The sequence below is a fragment of the Paroedura picta genome, chromosome 2 (genome assembly GCF_049243985.1).
Source record: "Paroedura picta isolate Pp20150507F chromosome 2, Ppicta_v3.0, whole genome shotgun sequence".
Lineage (NCBI taxonomy): Eukaryota > Metazoa > Chordata > Lepidosauria > Squamata > Gekkonidae > Paroedura > Paroedura picta.
The window spans coordinates 3,623,377-3,648,262 of record NC_135370.1 but is presented as its reverse complement, the minus strand read 5'-3'; the positions used below and the strand labels follow the sequence as shown (position 1 = coordinate 3,648,262).

At 46.3% G+C, this 24,886-nt stretch overlaps 1 protein-coding gene across 2 annotated transcripts in view; it reads right to left on the bottom strand.

Annotated features, from left to right (window-relative positions):
- The window catches only part of PARD3B (par-3 family cell polarity regulator beta), a 719,005-nt gene that overhangs the window by 83,453 nt on the left and 610,666 nt on the right, over nucleotides 1-24,886 (bottom strand). For both annotated transcript variants that reach the window (XM_077319230.1, XM_077319231.1), the window contains exon 21: nucleotides 15,674-15,809. In XM_077319230.1, coding sequence (XP_077175345.1) covers nucleotides 15,674-15,809 — 136 coding nt within the window. The remainder of the gene's footprint in view (nucleotides 1-15,673; nucleotides 15,810-24,886) is intronic.

The following is a 24,886-nucleotide window of genomic DNA, read 5'->3' as shown; positions in this document are numbered from 1 at the left end:
TTCCAAATGAGGGCTGGAGAGCTCTCCAAACGTCCCCTCCTGGATGTCTACCAAAGGCATCTCCCCAAAAGGCAGCCATTCCGCGTTAATATTTATTCAAGTCATCAGTGGCAATGACTTGGAGAGGAACTGCCTTCCATATGCCGGTCTTTCTCTCTTTTTCTCTGCGCTTGGAATCCCACCGGCCCCAGCTTTCCAAATGTGACAGATCTTGTTTCCTTAAGCTCGGCCTCGTGACGAGGCGGCAACCTTCCCTTCCTTGCTGGTGCCCACTGAGCAGTTGGCATACTGTTTCTGCGATCTGGCTCTGTCTGCTGCACACTGGGACCAGATGGATGCCAGATGGGCGATGCCTTCTTGAGAGCTCTGGTCCCCCCCCCCTCTAGAGCACCGGATAGAGGGTCAACTTTTATCAGCTGGTTGACTCAAATGGAGCTTCCAAGAAAGGCTCTGGGGGTGGGGGACTGCGACATCTGCTCCTTATGCTTCATGGCCCTAAAAAATGGGGAGAGATCCTCTCCTTGAATCGGAAGGTCAGGTACAGATCCAGCACTAAGCCTCTGACTCTCCCCTTTGCCAAGGAGCCAGATCCAGATGCTGCCTATTCAGCCGGTGTCAGCTGAAGGCGAACGGCAATCAATATATACTTTCTCCTCTGATAGTACCACAAAGGGCCAGAGAAGGTGAAAGCCAACTCTCTCTCTCTCTCTCTCTCTCTCTCTCAAAAACAAAAGAGGAAAAGAAAACTTTAAATTGTCTAGAAGAGTTTCTGCAAAGCCCTTCTCAAACACCCAGCAAGAGGAAGGGATGGGGCAAGAGAACGATGGAAGGGGTCTGCTACAAGCATTAATTTTTAATTTAGCCTTTCAAGAGGTTTTCAAGCTGGAATGGAGGGGGGGGGAGCTTTAAAAAGGTCAGTTCTGAATGAAGCCGAAAGTGCTTGACTCGAATGCGCTTTTGCAGAAGGGCTCCCCTGCCTCGCTTCCGTTGCGCGCCCAGAACAAAGTTTAAGAGTGTTGAGTTAAATTGTCCTTTTGCGCGACGTTTTTAGAAGGGTGTCGGCAGGAAAAATACAGCTGACATCAAAGCAAGCCCCCCCGCCCCCCCGCAATTTGCTTCCTGGAGAAGTTATGATAAACAGGTTATGTGGTTCCCCAAGGTTACCATGGAAACCCTTTCTTTTCAGGACATCATTTCCAAAGGTACAATTTGCATTAAAATGACAGAATTTGATTTTTTTGTGTGTTAAGACTCAGGCGGGGTCATGCTACCTTATATTATAGCTATTATTTCAAAACTCATGAGCATATGTTCAAAGGAGAGATCTATTAATCCATGTAAACATCTTGGTGACCAATTACAGTTTAATTGCTGGCTTGTCAGGTACTTCCCTGACAAATTATGAGGGAAAATTAAACTTCTAATGTAAGAATAAATATTAAAGCTAATTCATTAGTTGTCACTAATGGTTACTTTCTCCTTTTCTTTTTCACACCCGGTGCAATTGTTCCATGCCAAGGGTGGGCTTTAGAGTTTGAAAGATGGCAGGGGGGTACGGGCTTTGTAATGTTTCTGAATCTCTTGGTTAGGAAAACGTTCTTGGACAGCAAATAAAAGCAAGATGCAGCCGTTACGGGCAGAATAAGGGAACTCTGAGACCAAAACTACTCTGCTTGTTCTATAAGCCAGTAAAGATGACCCAGCCATATTTATTGCAACAGTTGAATAAGCCAAGAGTTGAATAACCCTATGTGTTTGCTGTAAATATGTCCTAGGAATCGAATCAAATGCCGATTGCATATCCATGGAAGTCACACGCAGCTTGCCCTGAGCACAGGAGATTTTTTTGCCAAATAATTTAAAGTAACACATTGATCAGTGTTGGATCATTAGTATTTCTTCATCCAAAGAATAATTAATATGTGGAAATCACTGCTGCAGGAAGGGGTGGTGCCTGCAAGCATAGAAAGCTTCAAGAGGGGATTGACTCAGGATAGGGAGCAGAGCAGTGGCTCTTGGCTGCAAGGTGGAGATGGGACATGATGCCTGGGGCAGTGATGCTCTGGATTCTTGGTGCCTGGGGGGCAACAGTGGGAGGGCTTCTGGAGTTCTGGCCCTGCTCGAGGATCTCCTGATGCCAACTGGGCTTTGGCCCCTGTGTAGGACTGGATGGGCCATTGACCTGATCCAACATGGCTTCTCTTATGCTCTCAGCAAAGGCTCCTTGTCTAAAACCTGCTCGCTCGATATCTAGGACTGATTTTGAATATTTCCAGTCAACTAACTTATAGTATAGAGCAGTGGTTCTCAACCGGGGGGGCGGGACCCCCCTGGGGGTCAAATGATGCTTTCACAGGGGTCGTGGGAGGGCGGGGGGGGGGCGCCATCCATACAACAGCCTTGCAGGGTAAATCAAGATAGAGCATTCGTCTGTCTGGAGCAGCGGAAAAGAGCGAGATCGGCATGATGGGACAAGAGGCAGAACGGAATTGAGAAACCCCGGGAAAAAAATGATTTATATGCAATCACGAACAAGGGATCTTCATGCCATTGGTCAGTTTTTGTTGAATTTCTGAGAAAGAACACTTGCATAATTTTATGGTTGGGGGTCACCACAACATGAGGAACTGGATTAAAGGGTCACGGCATTAGGAAGGTTGGGAACCACTGGGGTAGAGTCAGATATCTTTAATGGCATTAAAAACACACAATTGAACTTACAGCAGGTAACCTTCACGACAAGTTGTACAACTGAAGCAGGAACAATCATACAGATATTTGTTGTTGTTGTTAGGTGCAAAGTCATGTCCGACCCATCGTGACCCCATGGACAATGATCCTCCAGGCCTTCCTGTCCTCTACCATTCCCCGGAGTCCATTTAAGTTTGCACCTACTGCTTCAGTGACTCCATCCAGCCACCTCATTCTCTGTCATCCCCTTCTTCTTTTGTCTTCAATCACTCCCAGAATTAGGCTCTTCTCCAGAGATATAGATATAGGTCTAAGTAATACCAAAACAATCTAAGGACAGTTACCCTACAGACCTGAGCAACAAAACTATAGGTACAAATTCTGCAACTAGCTCAGTAATTTCCAAGGACTTGTCATCTAGCAACAGGGTAATAGCCTTATCATACACTGACAGAAGGAAGCAGAGGAAGAATCCATAGATGGCAAAGTTGAGTAGAAATGCTACAAGGTAATATAATATGATCGAGTGGGTCTGGTGCATTGTGGAAGTTAGTGCAAATTCTTCCGTTATGGGGAGGGCCCCTGTATCTGCCCGTCAGCACAGTCGAGGGGAAGCTGATGAATCTGGCTAGCATAAAAGCTCTCCAATAAGAAGGGGTTATATTTTACATCTGTTTTTTTCCCACAGGTCAAAGGGTTTAGGCACATCGAAGGATGGCAGTAGTCAAGGGATAGTGTCTGGGTGGCAGGTTAACATGGACAGAGAGGTTGTCGAGAGTCATTTAGCTGCACTGGATGAGTTCAAATCCCCTGGGCCGGATGAAATGCACCCAAGAGTGCTCAAAGAACTTTCCGGAGAACTTGCAGAACCCTTGTCCATCATCTTCGGGACCTCTTTAAGGACTGGAGATGTCCCGGAGGACTGGAAGAGAGCAATGATCCCCCTCACTGGCAGTCTTCAAGTGAAGGTTGGATACACACTTTTCTTGGATGCTTTAGGATGCTTTGGGTTGATCCTGCATTGAGCAGGGGGTTGGACTAGATGGCCTGTATGGCCCCTTCCAACTCTATGATTCTATGATTCTATTCCCTCTATAGCAGCCTTTCTCAACTATCATTGAGAAACCCTGGAAATATTCTTCAGGTTTCAAGAAACTCCAGAAGTGGTGCAATCATGAGGAATATGGCTGGGAACCATTACTGTGTACATACCCACCAGGGGGCCCTCCCCTCCCCACCCCCCCCAGGCCAATCATTGGCCATTTGGGGGAGGATGGATGGTCAACATGACCATATAAGATCATATCGCCTGATAAACATTTAACAAATTTAAAAAAATGTATTTAAAAGTAATTAACTCCCACACATTCAGGAAACCATTCCAGGGCCATCAAAGAATCCCAGGGTTTCACGAAACCCTGGTTGAGAAAGCCTATAATGATATGATTCAGATGTAGAGTTCAGCAACCCTAGTATCTTAACCTGTGAAGATTATACGTTAAATACGACGGGGGAGCCAATCTTAAACACGATCCCATGAGATCCCATGGCACCTGACACAATGGCGCACCAACAAATACTTTAGGGCTGATCATCCTTTAAAGAGGCTGTGGTGTCAAAGTGCACGGATCGTTGTCTCTAACAAAGTCTCTCTTTTCTTTTTAGCTAGAAAATGCCTAGGCAAAGAGTTTTTGTGTGTGTGTGTGTTTTTTTTTAATCCAATTTATTCAAGTACACAAGCCCAACTAAAAAGATTTTTAGAATCAGGAAAACAAACAAAATGGAATTATCAGAACACCTGGGCAGGGGATCTTAACACAAAGACTTGGTGGGGAGGAACATTATTTAATTAAATCACATTTCCATCTTAAAAGGGGGGGGGCTGTCAGAGTACCTTTTGAATTTTTTCACTGACTGTTAAAGCTGTGGGCAGAAAACTGCAACAGAAGAAGAGGAGGAGGGCAGAGGGGGGCAGAAGGGCTAAGTTTGTGTAACGCCAGGGCTTGATTTAGCAAATGAAGTTTCCTCCAGTTCTCTTCTGTTTCAGAACTTTAATGCATTCTTATTAGATTAGCATCTGCACTGCAGACCTTGAAGTGGGAACTAATAAAGTTATCCACACCGTCTCGAGGTGTCTGAGCCAGATACTTTCTTTTTTATTAGAAATAATTATAACAATGCCACTTGTTTGTTAAACAGGCTTTTTATATTCACAGATAATTGCTTTATACAACACCCAGCAATGCATTCTAATTTTCACATCTTGCCAAGAACGGGGCGGGGGGGTGGAGAGGAGAAGGGGCCTTAAGCTCTTCAGTGCTTGTATCAACTTGATAACAATGTCGCCCACCACACTTAAGTTTCAAAAGTAACAAGAGCTGTTGCTCTAATGTTGTTGAATAAAGGGCCCAACAACTGTAGGACCCCTTCAGTGGTAATATATTCTGTCAGCTGGGAGGGGGCTATTTCCAGCAGAAATGTACAGCTCAACCAAATCCCAGGAGGCAGGGAAGTCAGAATCGGGGCCACGCGGCATCCGTCTTAACTGTCTGCTCTGAGTTTAATATAAAATAAATCCACTGTGAGCATCATCTAACACAATCCAGAGCATGAGTTTAGAATTATGGCTTCACACAACAATTAAAAAACAGCTGCCCTTTAATACCCTTCTTTTCACTCACTACCTGGAGGAGTCTCAAAGTGGCTGACGATTGCTTTCCCCCCCTCTCCTCATCAGGCGCCCCGTGTGGTCGGTGGGGCTGAGAGAGCTCTAAGAGAACTGGTCTGCGAGAACAGCCCTAAGAGAACTGCCACCAGCCCTATCCACTCTAACAGATTGGTGATCCAAAGGGCCAGTACCTTTTGGACCGTGGCCCCACCCTGGTGGAACGAGCTCCTCAATGACATCAGGGCCCTAATTATGGGTTTTATGCTTTTTATTCTTTTACTGTGTAGACCGCCGTGAGCCCTGTTGGGAATTGGCAGTATATAAATTTAAGTATCAATCACAGCACTTAAACAGTTCCATGGGCCTGCAAAGTGGAGCCCATCCTTCAGGCTTTTGGCTCAAGGCCAGCGACGGGAGGCCTCCCTGCCAGGCAACTGCATTACTCCATCGTCCCCAAACTCATGGTCTTCTCCTCTCTTTATTTATTTATTGGCAAATTTCTAGACCACTCCTATTGGCACTGCCATCTCAGGGCAGTGGTCAGCATTGTTAAAATACAGAGACCGTTAAAATTATTAAAACAATTAAAATAAATGAAATAACTAAATCCATTACCAAGAGCAATGGGTGATTTCCCCCAATGATTTTCCTGTTGGGGTCGGCAAAGGAACTGGTGGATTGCAGTGGGGAAGGACCACTGGGACTTGCATGTTTATTTGTCTGAAATTACCAAACTGCTCAAGGCTCCCAAGTGATGTCTGATGTTGACTGTTATGATCTGTTCTGTCCTTACTGTTAAAAGGGGTTTGATGCATGTTCTGTTTTGCTGCTTTCTAGGAACACCGCCGTGAGACGTCACAGTGAGGGGCGGGATATAAATAAATGACATACAGATGGGCCTTGGACCAAGAAAAACAAATTTAGAAAGAATACCACCTTGCATGTGCGTGGACCCACCCACACGTCAGGGAAGCTGGGCCTCATACCTAAGATGATAAGGAGAGCATCTTAGTGGTGGGAGGCGGTGGCTGGCATATTTTTTGAGAGGAATTCTAGTTTTTCACCAGCAGCAGTTCTGAGCAGCTGAAGAAACTATATATTCACTTTCTGTGTTTCTGGCATTGATGCGCTGGAGGTCAGGAACCGAGCTGCCATCAGGGAGTGGATCTCACACAGGCAAAGAAAGCGAAGGTTCAAATGTAGAAATATTAGTTCTGGTTAATTCTCAAGAAAGATTATTGTTGGAAATCCCAGCCGCCTTCCAAGATTCCTGCTCTCTTCTGCACACAAGGTCAGTTTCCCAGACGGGAGCATGCTGAACTGCATGTTTCTTCCACGTTAACACCCAGAGGCAGAGCTCTGAGGATGGCTGCAGCAATGAGGAAACCCTCACTAGGCCACTCTGACCAATTCAGGGCCAAACTAGACAAGATGATGATAAATCTGGGAAGGGATCTTCCAAAGAGGGCGATGGCGTTTCCCCATCCTCAGCCGTGACTGCTTTCTTTTTCTCCCTATTCCTGTCTCCTGCTGCCCACGCAGAACTTGGGGGTCTCAGAGCCTCCTGTCTGGAAAGGTAGTTGCCACCTGTTTTCCAGCTTCTTGGGGGATCAAACACCCCTCAGGGTTCACTAAAGCCCAGCAATCTGGATGCAGAAGTCTACACCAAAAGCCATCTCTCCCCTTTCGATGGATCAAACCATAATGCCACTTTAGGGCAAAACCAGTCTAAGAATATTTGCATTAAAAGGCAAACTGCTGGGGCACATTGCAGAAGTTCAGGTTTCACTGTGGCTTCCCTAAAAAACTAGTTAAAGGGGAACAAAGGGAAAGGAATAGGGTTTGTCCGACTGAATTTACCAGCCAGACAGCATTGGAAAGGTTGGAATTCACAGCACAGTCTTGCGGTGGGCTCCCCTGTGACATAAATCTGTCATTTCCCCCATTGCTCAAGAAGACAGGAATGCCATTACTGTGACTTGGAATGCTTTTTTTCTTGGGGCGGGGGCCCAGCCCAACATAATCCAAAATAAATGTCTGTGGTTCTGGGTAGCCTAACCTGCTCTAAACTCAACATCCTGAAGCTGAACTTAATTGCTCATTAAATGCACAAAGAGCTCCTTTCTGAGTCCAAAGCAAGCACAGAACCTTTTGACACATTATGGAAAAAATAATGCAGGACTCAGGCTTCTTTTTCTCGCTGAACTTCTTTTTTGGAGGTCTGGATGGGTGCCAGAGACACAGTCAACTCCTCGGCTTTTACCGCAAACGAGCAAGGCACTGCTCCTTCTGGAAACCTTTACTCGGGTACTGACAAACCTCAATGCCTTAGGAGCACGTATCCATCCAAAATCTGTTGGCAGGCCATGCATTTAGGCCAGGCTGTGCAGCCCTGACCCCAGGAACAGCCGAGGGAGGGGGATCAAATAACCAAACACGTGGTTATTTTTGTTTAAAGATGTTATTTATCAACAGTGCGAATCTTACTTGCAAAAGAGGAAGGGAAAAGAAGTTATGAGGCTGGATGTAAACAAGGCATTATACAAGGGAATTGTCATGCTGCCCGCGTCCATGCCTACCCGTGAAGAACGGCACAATTACTCTGTTTTATGCAGTCCTCAAAGACCAAAAGATAAGTGCGAGGGAGGAAATTAATGCCACGACGAAGGACAGGCCTGAGATTATAAGTAACCAGATCTGTGCATAAGATCTGTGAAGCAATTCGGGCCGAGATTACTAATTCCTAGTTATTCAGAAACCAGCTGAGCAGGAGCCAGGAGCCAGGGCATCTTCTTTCCCTTGACACCGTGGCTGCCTTGAACACCAATGAGGGGCAGGGTGAATGCTAAACAGTGGCCCTCTGGATCCACTCACTGCCCTTTGGTTTCAGTTTGCTGGGGGGTATACCTTGGGGTTTTTCATTTTATGACGGTTCATTATATGGCATTACCTTATGGCAGGGGTAGTCAAACTGCGGCCCTCCAGATGTCCGTGGACTACAATTCCCAGGAGCCCCTGCCAGCGAATGCTGGCAGGGGCTCCTGGGAATTGTAGTCCACGGACATCTGGAGGGCCGCAGTTTGACTACCCCTGCCTTATGGCATAGGTGCAAGATGGGATGCAAAGGATCCAAATAAGAATTTGGGAGAGGACATGTTTGTGATTTCATTATGCTGAAGCTCCTGCTCAATAAAAGAAGTGTGGGGCTGCTGGGGATCCCTGTTGTATATCCCCTTTAAGAAAGCCCAGATCCTTGGGCCAGGGCAGGCAAGGCCACTCCATTGTGACATGTATCTCTGGCGATGAGGACTGATGCATTTCATACCACAGTGCTCCCTTTACCACGTGTGTGTGTGGAAGTTGGACCATGAAGAAAACGGACAGGGAAAAAGTTGATCCAATTGAAATGTGCTACTGGAAGAGGGTTTTATGGACCCACCAAAAAGACCAATGCATGGGTTCTAGATCAAATGAAGCCTGAACTCCCCTAGAATGACCAAGCTGAGGCTATCGTACTTCTGTGCTCTTATGAGAAAAGAAGAATCAGAAAAGACAATCGTGCTTGGAGAAGTTGAAGACAGCAGGAGAAGAGGAAGATTCAACAGGAGATGGATTGACCAATCGAGGAAGCCCCGGTCTTCAGTCTTTAAGACAGGGGTAGTCAAACTGCAGCCCTCCAGATGTCCATGGACTACAGTTCCCATGAGCTCATGCCAGAAAATGCTGGCAGGGGCTCATGGGAATTGTAGTCCACGGGCATCTGGAGGGCCGCAGTTGGACTACCCCTGCTCTAAGACCCGAGCAAAGCTGTTAGTGATAGGATGCTTTGGAGGTCACTCATTCATAGGTTGACCATAGGTCGGAAGGTACTTGACAGCACTGAAAACACAGAAGGAAGACCTGGGGACTGAATCCAGGTGCTCCTAGGGCTCAGTTTCTTGGAGGAGGTTTCACCTTTTAGAAAGGTGTTATATGTAGACCAGGCTTTCTCAGGGTTTCGTGGCCGTGGGAGGGTTTTCTGAATGTGTGTGTGTATGTGTGCGCGCACGTGCATTAATTAGGCCAATGATGGGCCAGGAGAGGGTGGGAAAGGGAGGGGCTGTGGGTGGGCATCTACACAGCTCTGCTTCCCAACCATATTCTGGGGTTTCTTGCAGCACAAAAAATGTTTCAGGGGTTTCTCAATGGTAAAAAAGGTGAGAAACGCTGAAGTAGACAGACAAGTTGTCCATGCAGTTCATCCTGATGACCTAAAATTCCCTGCTAGGAGCCCCCTCCTGAGGACAGGGCCAGCATAGTGTACTGGCTGGAACACTGGACTAGAATTTGGGAGAGCCTGTTCTGATTCCCTACTCTGCCGCCAAAGCTTGCGGGGGGACCTTGGGCCAGGCCCCCTCTCCCTCAGCCTAACACATCTCATGGGGCTGCTGGGAGGATGAAATGGAGGAGTGGGGAAAGGAGGTCACAAGATGCTTTGGGTACTTCTTGAGGAGGAAAGTGGTGTACAAACTAATAAATAATAAATCACTGAATTGGGGATGCTTCTTTGAGCTTGGAATGTTCTGATTATAGCCCTGCATAGACACTTGGATATACCAAGGCTGCGGTGTACCCTCAAGTTGCTATTTTGTGTGTTTTCCATTTGATAGGAGTCCAAGTGACTAGGAATAAATATGATGAAATTAGCAGGAAATTCTGTGTTTTACTTTAAAACACAATCTGGGAGCAAATCCTGACTTAAATCGTTACTTCATTATTGGTGCACAGAAAGACGGATGTTGACTCCACACTAGAAACTTGCATTCTTACCAGAAAAACTGTCTTGAATTTTTTTAAGCAAATACTAGGTTTTTCGTTTCAGCTTCTTCCTGTTTTTACATATAGAGATGAGCCAAAAAGTAAACTAAAATAAGATCACAAGCTAAAACATACATCATGGAGAAGAACCAGGCCTGCTGTTAGAAGTCACTCCCTTAATTGCATCTCTCTCTGAACCGACAAGGTAGAAATGGTCCAGAAGACAAAAAGGGGGGAAAGACGATGACGGGAGGCCTCAAAAATGGAGAAGGAGCAAACACAACAGAAAAGTGGGAAGAAAGGCTGACAAATGAAAGAGATCTGGAACACATGAAGCATGGCGGACGCATCTGTAAAACATCTCTGGATTCAATGGCCCATCATGAATGAGTCCAGGAGCTGACAGATTATATGTGCACGTGTCTCTGTACATACGTTATACATGCACACATCTGCACATACACCTGTGAATACAATGCATTCAATTGAGAGGCACCTCCATTTGTGAGTGAGCCTGGATCTCAGCGCGGACACCCACCAGCCAATCTGATTGCTGTGATGCCGGCAGCTGCTACCCATTAGAAAGGAAAGCTGGCTTAAGCCACTTTGTGAACAGACAAGAACACAGGGAGAATTTCTCTGGGATTAACGGTATGGATACAAGGAGGTCACCAGCTGCATTTCCCCTCGTGAATCTCTCACACAGGGAAAAGAAAAAAAAGGAAAGAGAAAGCCCTTTGCAGCAGGATTTCCTCCTGTCTCGGTGTCAGCAGCTTTCCGTAGAACAAAGACCTGGGAAAATGTAGCTGATGGTAAGATTCCAATTTAATCACAATTATGGAATCAGCTTTGATTCACTCTTCGAGGAGAGAAGTCAGCTGTTGCTCCAGCCTGTGTTTGCCCCAGGATCCAAGTTTAAGTCAGAAAGCCTGTCTGTGAGTGATCACAAGGTTGTTAGTCACATGGGAGGGGGGGGGGCTCCATCCGAACAAGAAGATATGAAACAGTCGTGCAATGAGAAAGGGCTTTTTCTTCTGTTCACAGCTGGATTCAGCATCTGCAGTGAAGAGCCAGCTACGAGAATCCTGCCCCATCTGGGATCGTCTTCCTGTCTGGCAAGGAAATTGAATCACCTGAAGCAAAATTCGGAAATGGGCCCTTGTGGCAGAGTTAAAGCATGTGGGTTAGGAAAGCAGGAAAAGCAGCACCAGGGAGAATGAAGGGCTGGGTACCAAAGAAAGGCCCAGAAACAAACAGGCAAACAAACAAATCCGGAGCTGCTGCAGCCAAGATTTCTGATCAAGGAGGAGGGAAAAGTCGATTCAGGCATTATATACAGCAGATCAGCCAGGGAACCAGATGTTTACATCCTCTGTCCCTGACGTGCAGATTGTTTGGTGTTATGGAGCGGTCATTCAAGCATTCAACCTTATCCAGAAAGAGCTTCTTCATCAAACTGTTGCTGTAAACCAGATATTCTTAAAGCGGGGAGGGGCATCCTGCCTACCGAAGGGTGATCTATAAATCTTGGGGATCCAGAGTGGTGCAGCAATTAAGAGAGGTGGACTCCAGTTGGATTTGATTCCCCACTCCTCTACATGCAGCCACCTGGGTGACCTTGGGTTAGTCCTAGTTCTCTTAGAGCTGTTCTTGCATAGCAGTTCTCTTAGAGGTCTCTCAGACCCACCTACCACACTGGGTATCTGTTGTGGAGAGAGGCAGGAAAAGGTTGTTTGTAAGCCGCTTTGGGGCTCCTCTGGGTAGTGAAAAGCAGGGTATAAAAAACAGCTCTTCTTCATTCTGAACTTTGGGATCAAATGAGGGGGCCCATCTGGAATTTCAGGCAGCCTCCTGACTACTAATATCTCAAATTATTACTGTTCCTTCCACCAGTTTTCACTCCACCTTCATCCAGCTTTATTTATATGTTCGACATACGGTTTGAAGAGATGATATAAAATACATCCTTGTCTGACCCCTTTGCTAACTGAAAATCGTTTTGTCCTTCCATACTGTGTCCTAATAGTAGCCTGCAGTACAGGTTGCGCATCAAAACAATTAAATGCTGTATTTTAAAACCAGTCATAGCTTTCATGATTCACACAGATAAGAGCTTTGCTGTACTTTACAGAGCACAAACTGATTTACTTCTGAAATCCTCTGGTATGTGCCAGTATCCAACATAAATTTGCAATACGATCTCTAGTGCCTCTGCCTTTTCTGAATCCAGCTTGAACATCTTGCCTTTCTGGTTCAATGTATGGTAACGGTCTTTGCTGTAATATTTTGAGTGTCAATTTACCTGCACAAGAAGTTAATGCAATGATCTAATAGTTGCTGCAGTCTTTGATGTCTCCTTTTTTAAGAATTGCAATGTAAATTGAGCAAATTACAAAACTAATTGACCCAATTTTTCATTAACAAAAAAAATATCCCCCAACCCTAAGCTAGTAATAACACTCCCCAAAATTCCAAATACCAAAATGGTTCCCGTTTCAAAATTTGGACTTAAAATTAGTATGCACCTTTTTTCTGAAGTATCTACTCCCAAAGGAAACACTCTGTCACTGATTCATGACCCTCTAATGATAGTTAAGAACTGTCAGTTCTCGGAAAAAATTGATAAAAGGAGGAAAGTGGGAATTTTCTTTTAAATGAAGGATATTTTGCCTTGAGCAAGTCTCTGGATAAGTGACATATACATTTGCCCTTTCTCTTTTAGGTATGTTTGTATTTTAATAAAGACAAGGGACCTGTTTTTGTTGTATTAAGAAAAAAAAGACTTATACATGGCTTGTTCCACAAGCAGGTTAGTTTTTTGGACATCTTTCCAGATCAAGTCACGTAGGGGATAACCAGAACTGCACCAGGGGGGAGAGATCAGGAGAGGAATGTAAAATAACTTTTCTGTGGCGAAGAGGAGCCATGCATGAGGCCTACAGAATTAATGTTAGTACAAATATATTTGAATGAGGAATGGAAACAATCTTGAGGTTTCTGGTATTCAGAGTGATTGAAAGCTTTAATGCTATCTGGGTGTTTTGATTAACAACCTCTCTCACTGAAAACAGATAGCCTTGGGAATCAGTCATCTTAAGGTATTACACCTAATAGAAATGGCTTAAAGGGGATTACCCAGAAGGGACCTTTGTGCATCTCTTGGAGCCTATCTGGGGCCATAAGCCTGAGCTTCCCCAGCAAGGTAATAAAACCCTTCAAAGTCTGATAAGAAATGGGAATCCTAGGCCTTTCCCCAAAGCTACACTGACCAGGTCTGGATTATTTGCTAGGGTATCAATTATTCTGTAAACATATACCTTGGGGACAGGGACATTTTTGTCTTCATGAACACAGCACAGAGAATGGAGTTTTGATTTTTTTTTTTAAAAGAACAGCGCTGATTTTTTTCTAAATATTTGCCAAATCCAACTGGCAGTCAAAGACTGTATTACATTGACTACTCACAAAGCCTCCGTATTAGTAAGAGTAGATTAAACATCTATCAGCTCACCAGCCCTCTTTGGCAGGCCCATGGCCAATCAAATGGGGAGGGGAGGACACAGATGTTCCACAGGATGGAAATCTGAATGGTACCAGGTCTTTCTGAAGATGGAGTACAAGAAGTATTATGGAGATTTATCAATTAGGCTAGGCTGCATCTGGTGAAAACATGTATCCAGTTGCAGCTGGGAATGGCCAGGTGAAGGCACAAGACCCTCCCCCTCCATCATTTGAATGGGTCTCAAGTGTTAATTGGAACTCTAGGGTCCCTGTCAGGCAAAGAAAACATGATAACTCTCCTGTTAACAAAGGTGAAGATTAATTTTAGATGGGGCTTTCTGAATGGGAAAGATTACCTGGCAGTTTTCCCCATAGTCCAAATACAACCATTATGGTGTGTAGAAGGGAATCTTCTACCCACTCTTAGGCATAGTTAGAACAAAACAAAAGTGGAAACATTTTTATACTGCAGCCTGAAATAGCCCCATACTGGTTTTAACTTTATATATAAATAAAATGTTTTTTATTTAAAAGTAATACACTGCATATTACAGAACTGCTATTTCTTAAAAACATGAAGCTACTGTTTTATAATACAAAACAAAGAAAAAATTAATATTTTTCTAGAAGATAGCTTTTAAGAAGAAAGGAGAGGGAAGAAAAGACCCATAACATTATAATTTACATTTTATAACTCAACTAGGAATAAAGCCCATTTTATTGGGGAATAAAATGGGTGCTAGCGGCCAGTCCCTGGGGAAGCCTTCGCAGGGCGAAGGCTTCCTGGGGATCTGGGCCGCGACCTGGGGTGTTCTCCTGGTCGCGGGCTGGTCTGCCGTGGCTGGGAGAAGGCGAGGAGGCCCCACCCCACCCCGGAGCGTCTTGGCTCCTAGTCCCATCCCCAGGAGCTTTCAAGGTCAGGGAAAGACAAACAACAACACATAATAAAAGCCAGGTATCCTCATCAGGAAATGCTCATCTCTCAACGGGAACCACCCACTGGAGCCACCCAGTGATAGGAACCACTCCACCCCCTAAGTAATCCCCACAGGAGGCGGTGTTATGAAAGATCTGTATGGTTTTACTGTTATCCTGCATTGCTTTAAATGTTGTTAAGCGCCCCAAGCCAACAGGGATGGGGTGGCATATAAATACAACATCTAAATCAGGGGTAGTCAAACTGTGGCCCTCCAGATGTCCATGGACTACAGTTCCCATGAGCCCCTGCCAGCAAATGCTGTCAGGGGCTCATAGGAATCGTAGTCCATGGACATCTGGAGGGCCACAGTTTGACTACCCCTGATCTAAATTAGATGTTGCCTAAGTGATGATCAAAGAGGCATTCTTAACACGGCTTCAGGCTTGGAGAAGCCAAACAACACTTGTTCAGAAAGGGAGGAGTTCAAAGATACCAGAATGTCTTCAACCTGACACAGCATATTAAAGAAAGAAAAGGGCTAGAACATTCCACATCTTACAACAGACTTCCATTTACTGCCGTGATAGAAGCAACGGTGAGGCTCATTTTTGCCTTTTCCCAAGTCTGTATGGCCATTCGCCCAGTTGAAAATGAAACCAGCTGAAGGGACAAGCAAACCCACCTATGGGCAACTTCAGCTTTCCCGTGCATTTGGTTGAGGCTGACCCGAATCTGCAACCCTGCTGGGCCCCTGACCCCCCCCCCCCCAGGAATCCATATACCTGAACCGAACCATGGACCTGTTGATCGTTTTCTTGGTAATCTGTTATCTGCTATCGTAATTGTTGTTACCACAGTTGTACTGAATTATATTTTATCTGACGTAGAAACAAGTTCAATATGTTGTTGACATTCCATGTGAACCCTGAGCCTCGGGGGAGGGCAGTATACAAATGTAATAAATAAATAAATAAACAAACAAATAAAAATGCCTATCAAGGCCCACATTTTCCAATAGATTCTTCAAAACGCACAATCAGATCTTTTAGTGAATGCTGAATGTACGCCCACTGCTGACCCTTCCCCCAGGCACCTACCCAGTGTTGATCATAATCAGCTGGTCTTCCTCGGCCTTCCTCCTCCTCGTAGAAAGGTAAACCTTCTCGCCTCGCCTGATGGTATTCCTTCCGCAGCTTCTGGATGCGGTCCGCAGTCCCCCCAGCTGGACGGTCACTGGATAAAGAAGCAAATGTAACATATGCTTCTGAATGTATTTTGTCTTCTGTAGACTTGAGCATGTGACAGATATTAGTTTTTAGGTGCAAATGTTCAGCTTTGGTTGCAGTGAAAATTTGAGTTTTGGATAGCCCAGGTTAAGTTCTGCACTGCTGTTTATCAATACCTTGTTTACATGGTGTAACAATACAATGTTCGTGCAGCCCTGCTCAAGGGGAACTGGTGTCTGTAGTCTGGGGATCAGGATTAATTCCTGGAAAACTCCACTCCCTGCCTAGAGATGGGTCTCCCCAGAGCTTTCCATTGCCTCACTCTGTCCTCTTCTGCTACCTCAAGTTGCCACTATGTTCAACATGTTCCCTACACACTTTTATTAACTTACTAGTCTGAAGGCCTGTTGCATCCAGGAATGCAACAAGCGCTAGCAGGCCCCCCCCCCAGAGGGGGCCACCACTGTCCTAGCTTCCGTTCCGCCTTGCGGCTGGGCCGGCAGCCCCACAGTCAGCTGGCATGGCACGCAGCGGTCGATCTGGTCCTCGTGCTGGCAGCTGGGGTACTGGTGCCGCAGCCAGTCTCCCTGGCATGCAGCAGCCGAGCGGCCGGATTGATCTGCGGCTGAGGCAGGGCACCGCGGGAGCGCCCTCCTTGGTGGCCAGGCAGCATCTGGCCATGAGGCTGGCTGAGCATCTCACAGCCGGCTTCTGGAGGCGGGCGTTCCAGGGGCTGGCCCAATCTGGGCTGTTGGCAAACCTGCTGGGTCTCCCTGTCCCCGTCACCATTGCCAGAAGTAGGTTAGTGGACGCATGTGTAAAGACAACACTTTATTTTTTTTTGGGGGGGGGTACCTAAAGCCCCTACAATGTGCCTGTTAATTTTTTTCAGGTTTTGCAGCAAACTGGGGGAATCTGTTTTTAGCCAGTGAGGGGCCCAACCTGCAGACTTAAGCATCCACAGACGGGCCCACTGTTGGACCGTCTGTCCTCAAATCACAGATTCAAGAAATACAATCTGGTATTTATTTGGGCTTGTGTACATTTTAAATTTATTACCTGCCACTGATGAACTAACCAACAGAAGGTCCGTTGATCCTAAGAGAACCAAAATTAAAAACAAGATTGACTTTGGTGTTGCAGAATACTAAAGCTTCTTTTTATTCAGACAGAAAATGGGATAACCTGGGACCTGTTTTGGCTTTACCAATTGAATTATAAGAACTAAAAGATAATATAAGGGACTGAATAAAAAGAAGGTTTATTAATCTGCAAGGCCAGAATCGATCTTGCTCTTCATTTTGACTGTTGAGCAAGCTGCCAAGGCTATGGTGAAGGCACCTGGAAACCAGTGAAGACCTGGCAGGAATCGGTTCCCCTTACATGTGCATGAAGAAAAGCCATTTTTCCTACTGCAACTCAAGACCCATTATTTTGTCTATCAAACTTCCCAGTTTGACGGCAGTAACTGCCAGGTGGGCCGGTGGCTTCATGAACCCCCCTTCACCTGTTCCTTTAGCCGCCTCTTCCCATCCCACCTAATTGTGCTACCTTGGCCCACTCAGGGCCTCTGGCCTTCCGTCGTCTTCTTTCAACCCTTGGCCACACCTACACTGTGGAGGTAGTTTGTGGGAAAGGTTGAAAGGCAGCTCCCGGGATGAGAGAGACGGTAACGCTTGTGGCGTCTGATGTGCAGCATTTTTAAATTATAGTTATGTTCAACTCACTCTATATTTGTGGAGTCAAAAAATGAAAAAAATGAAGGAAGGAAAAAGAAACCATACAGTTAGCTGGGCCAAGATTTATATTTCCTGTCTTCTGGGGGTTTCAACATAAGGATATTAAACTAATTTGATTCACAGTGACATTTATGGATACCATATACATTTCCTACGTCTGCCCAAATGTGGAGATTAAATATCGAGGGAGAGAGGCATGTTTTATATAGGGAGAAAGAGGTTGGGGAGGGGGAAGATGGAGGGTGAGAATGTAGACATACTAGAGGTTCACACAGACCATGCAAATAGACTATCATGGAGATACACGATTTAATACACGATTTACTCATCATGTGCTTCATGGAATCCCATAGAATCAAACCGTGATTTTTCTAAAACAATTGACTGATTTTCTTCACTTGGAAACACAACTCCCACTTTTTGAAAGCCAGAAAAAAACAACCTTTATACGGGATACTGGTTTCCTTGCATTCAAACAGTGGGAGATGTGATTCTGCGTCGCTTAGGAAAGGGGAAACGTAAGCTCTTCAGTCGATTGTATATTTCTTACCTGTTACTGCTTGCAATGTATTCTACACTGACTCCAACGGTACATGGTACTCTTGTGTGAAAAAAGAAAGCTATGCCACAGGAGCAAAGAGCAGGGCTGAAAGAGCACAGAGAGAATTGGGACTGGCCCAAGGTCACCCAGCTGGCTGCATGCGGAGGAGGAGTGGGGAATCAAGCCCGGCTCTCCAGATTAGAGGTCGCCGTTCTTTAAAAAAGGAGAGCCTAAATGGGCTTGGAATGGCACCATGGGGAGGGGAGGGGTCTGTCTCCCCCTCAACAGTTTTCTAGCATCTAAACTGCATGGAGGGAGGGGTGTTATTTCACTGATTCTGCTGCTCCCCATGGAGTCTGTCCATGCATGTGGGGCAGCAACACTGGCAAAGTGACTCCCCTTTGGTGCTGTTTTGGGGTGAGAAAACTGCAGGGGCGGGGGAGGCAGGACCCCTCCTTCCCCCTGCACTGCCTGGGCTCCCCTTTTTTTAGAAGCAGTTCCCCTGTGGGAAACATGGGCAAACAACTGCAAAGGCCTGAAGGAACTGTAGTCTGGGCTCACCAAGGGTGCAGGAAGGAGTGTGAGGCATGTCTCGTTATCCCCTGGGTCTGCTGGACGACTGTCATCTGCCTTGCACTTCTGGGCACAAACTGGACTACAATGAAGCCAATATATCAGTGGAGACTGAGAGCCAGCAAGAGGTAGTGGCTAGAGTGCCAGATGAGGAGCCTGGAGACTCGGATTCGAATCCCCGTTCTGCTGCGGAAGCAGACTGAGTCTCCTTGGGCCGGTCACACCCACCCACGGCCTGATATTCCTCACGCAAAAAGGGTTGAAAGGGTAAAATGGAGAAACGCGAGGGGTGCATTATCTAACTATAACCAAACAAAACAACCTCCATCTGCTAATGTCAGAAATTTCACTACATGAATAGCATTTTTGACCTAGAATATTTCCCGCACTCAACGGGTCCCTGAAAGGGGCTTTGTCCAGCTGGCTAATGCCCTCTCTTCCATTAAAATTCCATGCCCTGTTTTTTTCAGACCCTGGGCTGCCGGGATACTGTTTCCTGCCTCCGTGTCAGGGCTACAGGCTGCCAGAAGTGGTGCTTAGCGGAAGGCTTAGGGCAGGGGTAGTCAAACTGCGGCCCTCCAGATGTCCATGGACTACAAGTCCCAGGAGCCCCCTGCCAGCGAATGCTGGCAGGGGGCTCATGGGAATTGTAGTCCATGGACATCTGGAGGGCCGCAGTTTGACTACCCCTGCCTTAGGGGGACGGAGGAAGGGGGTCCAGCAAATCCGTGAAGGGACACGTTGGGCGGGATTTGCTGGCGGATACGCATCACCTGGCCCATACTACGGATGAAGTGAAATCAAACTGTGGTATGGTTTAGGATGAATTTGGTGACTTTTCTCCTGCAGATTACCTGCAACGTAGAGCGGGCCAGAGCTACAAAGTTCCACGTTAAAGAAAGAGCCGGATTCTTCCGAAGGAAAGAAAGAGCTATTTATCCGACAAATGCAGGACTTGACAGTGTGGCCCAATTTATCCAACCAACATAAAACCCCAGGCATAGCTTTTGATGGATCTTTCTCAATCACTGTCCACACTAATACTGTTAAAAGTACTGCCTTAAAAAGAAAAAACCCTAAGTCTAATTTGGGTTAGAAATATGAACTGAGTAACCTCCCCCCCCCAAGCCCCTCCTTTAAGACCCAAGAAATGTGAAATGACTGTGATGCCTGATCATTTAACAGTTCTGCATTTCAACTTGGCTCCTGACAATTACATGAATATATGAACCACATTCAAACTCGCCAGATGAATTCAATCAGGGCTGGGCAAATATCGCATACATAATCTATTAGTTTACCCCAAAGAAACCAAAGCATTGCATTCAAACAGAATGAAGTCATCAGTAATAAAAAAAGAAACTGATAAAGCAATATTAAAAAAAAGGCCACAATTTTCTCCCCATTTGCAAGAAAGATCACACTTCGGAGGCAAACTATTCTCCCGTCTATAAATACATGTATTTTAAAATATGGGTTTGATCAGATCGCCTTATAAAAGCTGGGAACGGAGTGAGGAAAACAAATTTCAGGTGCAGAGGATGAACAACTGCTTGCCTTGAAAAGAAATCAAACTTTACAAAAGAATGGGGAAAAAATCATGCCAACTTCCAAAAATCTATTTATGCAGCAAGAAGTCTCTCTGGAATACATCAGCAGTGTTTGTGAGCGGTGTTAAAAGCAGGATCCGGTCGAGGGAGGGAAGCTGCAGTCTCCCTTTTGGAACCCGATAGATCCATACAGCTAGTGCAAAGAAGAGATCACAGACTACGGGCCCTTCCTGGAGCCCTGAAGCAGCGGTGGCCAAACTAGGGCTCTCCAGATGACCATGGACTACAATACCAGCGCTGGCAAGGGGCTCATGGTAACTGTAGTCCATGGACCATCTGGAGAGCCACGCTCTGGCTGTCCCTGCCCTAAAGGCACAGGGCAAGGCCAGAGCCAGCAGAACCCTGTGTCAGATCCCTGTTAACTTCCCCAATGGGCACACTAGGCAAGGCAGCAAAGGCAATTTACAGAGATAGCAATACGAAGCTCAGGATTCTTCTTGTTGGAACTGATTTGATAAGCATTACACTGATCAACAGACCCAGGAGTCTCCACCCCCCCCCCCCCAAGAGAAAGCAACACCAAAGAAGGTGGCTATTTCCCTGTTTTCCCAAGGCAAAGGCAGGCTCCTCTGTTCCCATGGAAAGTGTTTGAGATAGCCTGTTGCCCAGGCTTTGTGCCAAGCTGACTCAGGTCAAGCTGACTCAGTAACATCCTAGCTCCCCTCCTCCTATGAATCCATGAAAAAACTATACCAGGGGCTCCTCCATGGTGGGGTAGTCAACCTGTGGTCCTCCAGATGTCCATGGACTACAATTCCCAGAAGCCCCTGCCAGCGAATGCTGGCAAATGGACATCTGGAGGACCACAGGTTGACTACCCCTGCCTTATGCAGCTTGTACTGAGGTGTCGGGCAAAGCTGAAATGCAGGTTAAGTTTGTTGGAAAACAGCTCTCTGTGCGATGTCTCGTGGGGGTGCAAACAGCAAGCGACATGATGGCAGGGAGGTGCCTCAAGCATCTCTCTCCACCCAGCTATTTAGAACAGAATAGGAACCTTATCTTTACCTCTAAGTATGTGGTATTAAGTTCTTTATTAAATAGTTGTTATATTAATTAAGTACCACGTTGGTGAACGCGTCTTTCTTTGTTGGATGTTTTCACTCCACACGCCCTCTGCCTCCCACAGCGTTACTTGCCTCATCAAGGCACTCTGCTAACTTTAAGGATATTAAGACTTTGCCAGTCCTTAATATCCAATAAAGTTTCCCTCAGTGGGCAAGGATGCAGCTTATTGGAGGCGCCCTGCCTTTCTACGGCTTCTCTTTCCTCTCCGTTCAGATGCCACAGGAAGTTGTTGTGGTTTGATCACCAGGCACCTTCTGTCAGGGACTGGACCTGGGACCTTCAGGTTGGCTGCTTCGGGGTCTGAAGGGGCCCTTCCCACCTGAAGCAGCCAGCGCCGTGGTGCTGGCTGCTTTGGGCGGGAATGGCCGCTTCGGACGCCGAAGCCTCCAAGTGGCCTCCAAGTGGCCAACAGATTGCCTACCCTGAGCCACGGTGCCTTCCCTAATTGTGGCTTGGTGTGACGTCTGAATGCAGCCCTTGGGTTTCCGAGAACAGCAGTCGGGTAATTAGTTCAGCCAGGCGCCTTCAACATTTGTCATTGCGACTAAAGATTTAATGAAATCTTAACGTTTAGAGATTGGCGAAGGAGGAACCAGCGGTTCCGCTTTGTTGTGTGTATTATTAGAGAGCATTTCAGTTTTCAAACATTTCGAGCACTTGGGGTAACAATCGGTGGGGCTCTGACACTCGCCTTCATCCCACGGATGCTTTGCTTTCACGTTATCAGCTCCACATCGGTGGCGCCCTGCACATGCTCCTCAGCTTCAGGCAGTGCCCACAAAGACGCCTTGGCTGTTTCGCCTCTGGGAGCCTGATTTGGATTTCACTCAGCGGAGTGACGTTTTCGCATTGTGGGAAGTCTTCCTGAGCCCCTTGTGAACAAAATATAAAATTAATCCAGAGGGGGCCTGACATGGCCTACAAAGACATGCGTGCCTGCTTCTTTCTTTCTGAAAAGTAAGCATTTTGCTCACTGACAAGTTCCTAGCTGCTCTTTGCTCAGGCTGAGACTCTGCATGCAGACTGCAACACGTTTGTTGGAACTGGGATGTGTCTCAATTATGGACAAAGTGGCCTCTACATCCTTAGGAAAGATGGCACATTAGTGAGGGGCTCCCTTGCCCTGGAGGGATGGACCAGAACCAATGGGATAAAATTAATTCAAAAGAAATTCTGTCTAAACATCTGGAGGAAGTTCCTGACAGTTAGAGCGGTTTTTCAGTGGAACAGGCTTCCTCGGGAGGTGGTGGGTTCTCCATCTTTGGAGATTTTTAAGCAGAGGCTGGATATCCATCTGACAGAGAGGCTGATTCTGTGAAGGTTCAAGGGGGTGGCAGGTGACAGTGGAGGAGCGAGAGGGTTGGGAGTGTCCTGCATAGTGCTGGGGATTGGACTAGATGACCCAGGAGGTCCCTTCCAACTCCATGATTCTATGAGAGATGGTTTTGTAAGGCTTTGTGCTCTTTGCCTCGTGTCTCCTCGCACCTCCTGGAGGATGTCATGTTCCTCCGAGGGCTCCAAAAAGGTGAAACAAGGTTTGGAAGAGGAGCATCAGTGGGGACCTCAGATTCCCCCTGCGTTGTGCCCCTTCAGCTTGAAAGGTGCTGTTCTCAGGGGGGCTTCCAGGCTGTGTGTATCCAGTGATGAGGACTCGAAGTTCTCTGGAGGCCAGACCTGGACCAGGGTTGATCAGGGGCAATACCTATCCAACAGTAACCAAACAGAAGCCTCGTGTCCTGTCCCACCTGCTAAGGAAGTCTAAGAGCCATCTGGAGGCCAAGGATGTGCTACTGGATACAACAAGTTGGTTCTCCATAGATGATTACCAGCTATGATCTTTGTTTACCCACTGGAGGTTGCTAAGGAGGGAATACCTTTCAGGGATGCTGTTTGGGGTGGGACTCAATAGCTGAAGTTGACATTGTTATGTTCTGGTGGCTCAAGTTCTTCTCTTGTCTTTGGAAGAAAAGTAAACTTCCTTCCTTCCTTCCTTCCTTCCTTCCTTCCTTCCTTCCTTCCTTCCTTCCTTCCTTCCTTCCTTCCTTCCTTCCTTCCTTCCTTCCCTCCCTTCCAGTTTGGTGTAGCCAGTTTGGTGTAGTGGTTAGGAGTGCAGACTTCTAATCTGGCATGCCGGGTTCGATTCTGCACTCCCCCACATGCAACCAGCTGGGTGACCTTGGGCTCGCCACGGCACTGATAAAACTGTTCTGACCGGGCAGTGATATCAGGGCTCTCTCAGCCTCACCTACCCCATAGGGTGTCTGTTGTGAGGAGAGGAAAGGGAAGGCGACTGTAAGCCGCTTTGAGCCACCTTCGGGTAGGGAAAAGCGGCATATAAGAACCAACTCTTCTTCTTCTTCTTCCTTCCTTCCTTCCCTCCCTCCCTCCCTGTTATGTTTCTTTTATTCTTTCCTTGTCTTTCTTTGTTCCTTACCCTCTTTCATCCCACTGTTTTCTCCAGAGCAACTGATGCCTGGAGATCAGATGCTATTCCTGAAGATCTCCAGGCTGGCGCATGGAGATTGGCAACCCAGCTGCCCAAAGGCCCCTCCTCTGCCATGATGTTCCCACAAAGTGTGAGAATCAGATCCTCATTTTTTGCACAGTTATAAAACCCTGATTGTTTTATGTACTATTTTTAATTTTAATGGAATCTTTGTGTTTCCAAGTTTGGACACAGTATAAGGGCAGGATAATCCTGTCTCCTGGGGCATAAAGAAAAGATGTCTTCACTGTAAACAATTCCGCAGGGGAAAAATATTTTTGTTCACAGCCCAATAAAATAATTATGCAGCGATTAAAGGGTCATGCTGATTTCTCCAGTTACAATGCTGTAAAAGTAAAAACAGATCTTACATCTACGGACAGGAGCATGCTTGTCTAGCTCAGACAGAAAACACATAAAGGAGGCACTGCTGAATAGTTCTGTTCATATACAGTATCACTCACTTAAGTCGTCAAGACCAAGAAATTTCAAAGGCTGTGTTACCAAGGCTATACTTAAGATGCCAGAATTTATTTCAGCACCATGAAATCTCACGTTTTACTGGACTTCCTTAGTGGCCTCAATACAAGGAAGAAAGAAAAAAAATTAAAAAAAACCTGATTAAAAAATCCACACTAAAAACAACTCTACATTATTTCAAGCTTTCATCTTTTGGCAGCAGTAGAGACAAAAAAGATAGTTTACCAGGAAATGAGCTTTCGGTGTTTACATCTCTACTTGAGTAAATGAATGATATTACAATAGAAGGCTGTTTGACAATTCCCGAAGATAACAGATTCGCTCAAGATGAAGTGCAAGATGGGAAAAAAAAAACACACACACACACGCACACCCCTAACACATTCACAGCCACAATCAATTGGCTCGGTTTGGCTGCCTCGGCGATCACCACAGCCCGAGGCAGCCAATGTTGTGGCGCGGAGAGTAGGGGCACCACCGGCTGGGGTGCCACTGCCACCCCTTCTCTCTGGGCTGTGGTGCTGGCCTCCTACGCGCCTCTTTGGGCTTTGGTGATCACCGAGATGTCTGAACTCAGCTGAAGCACACAAC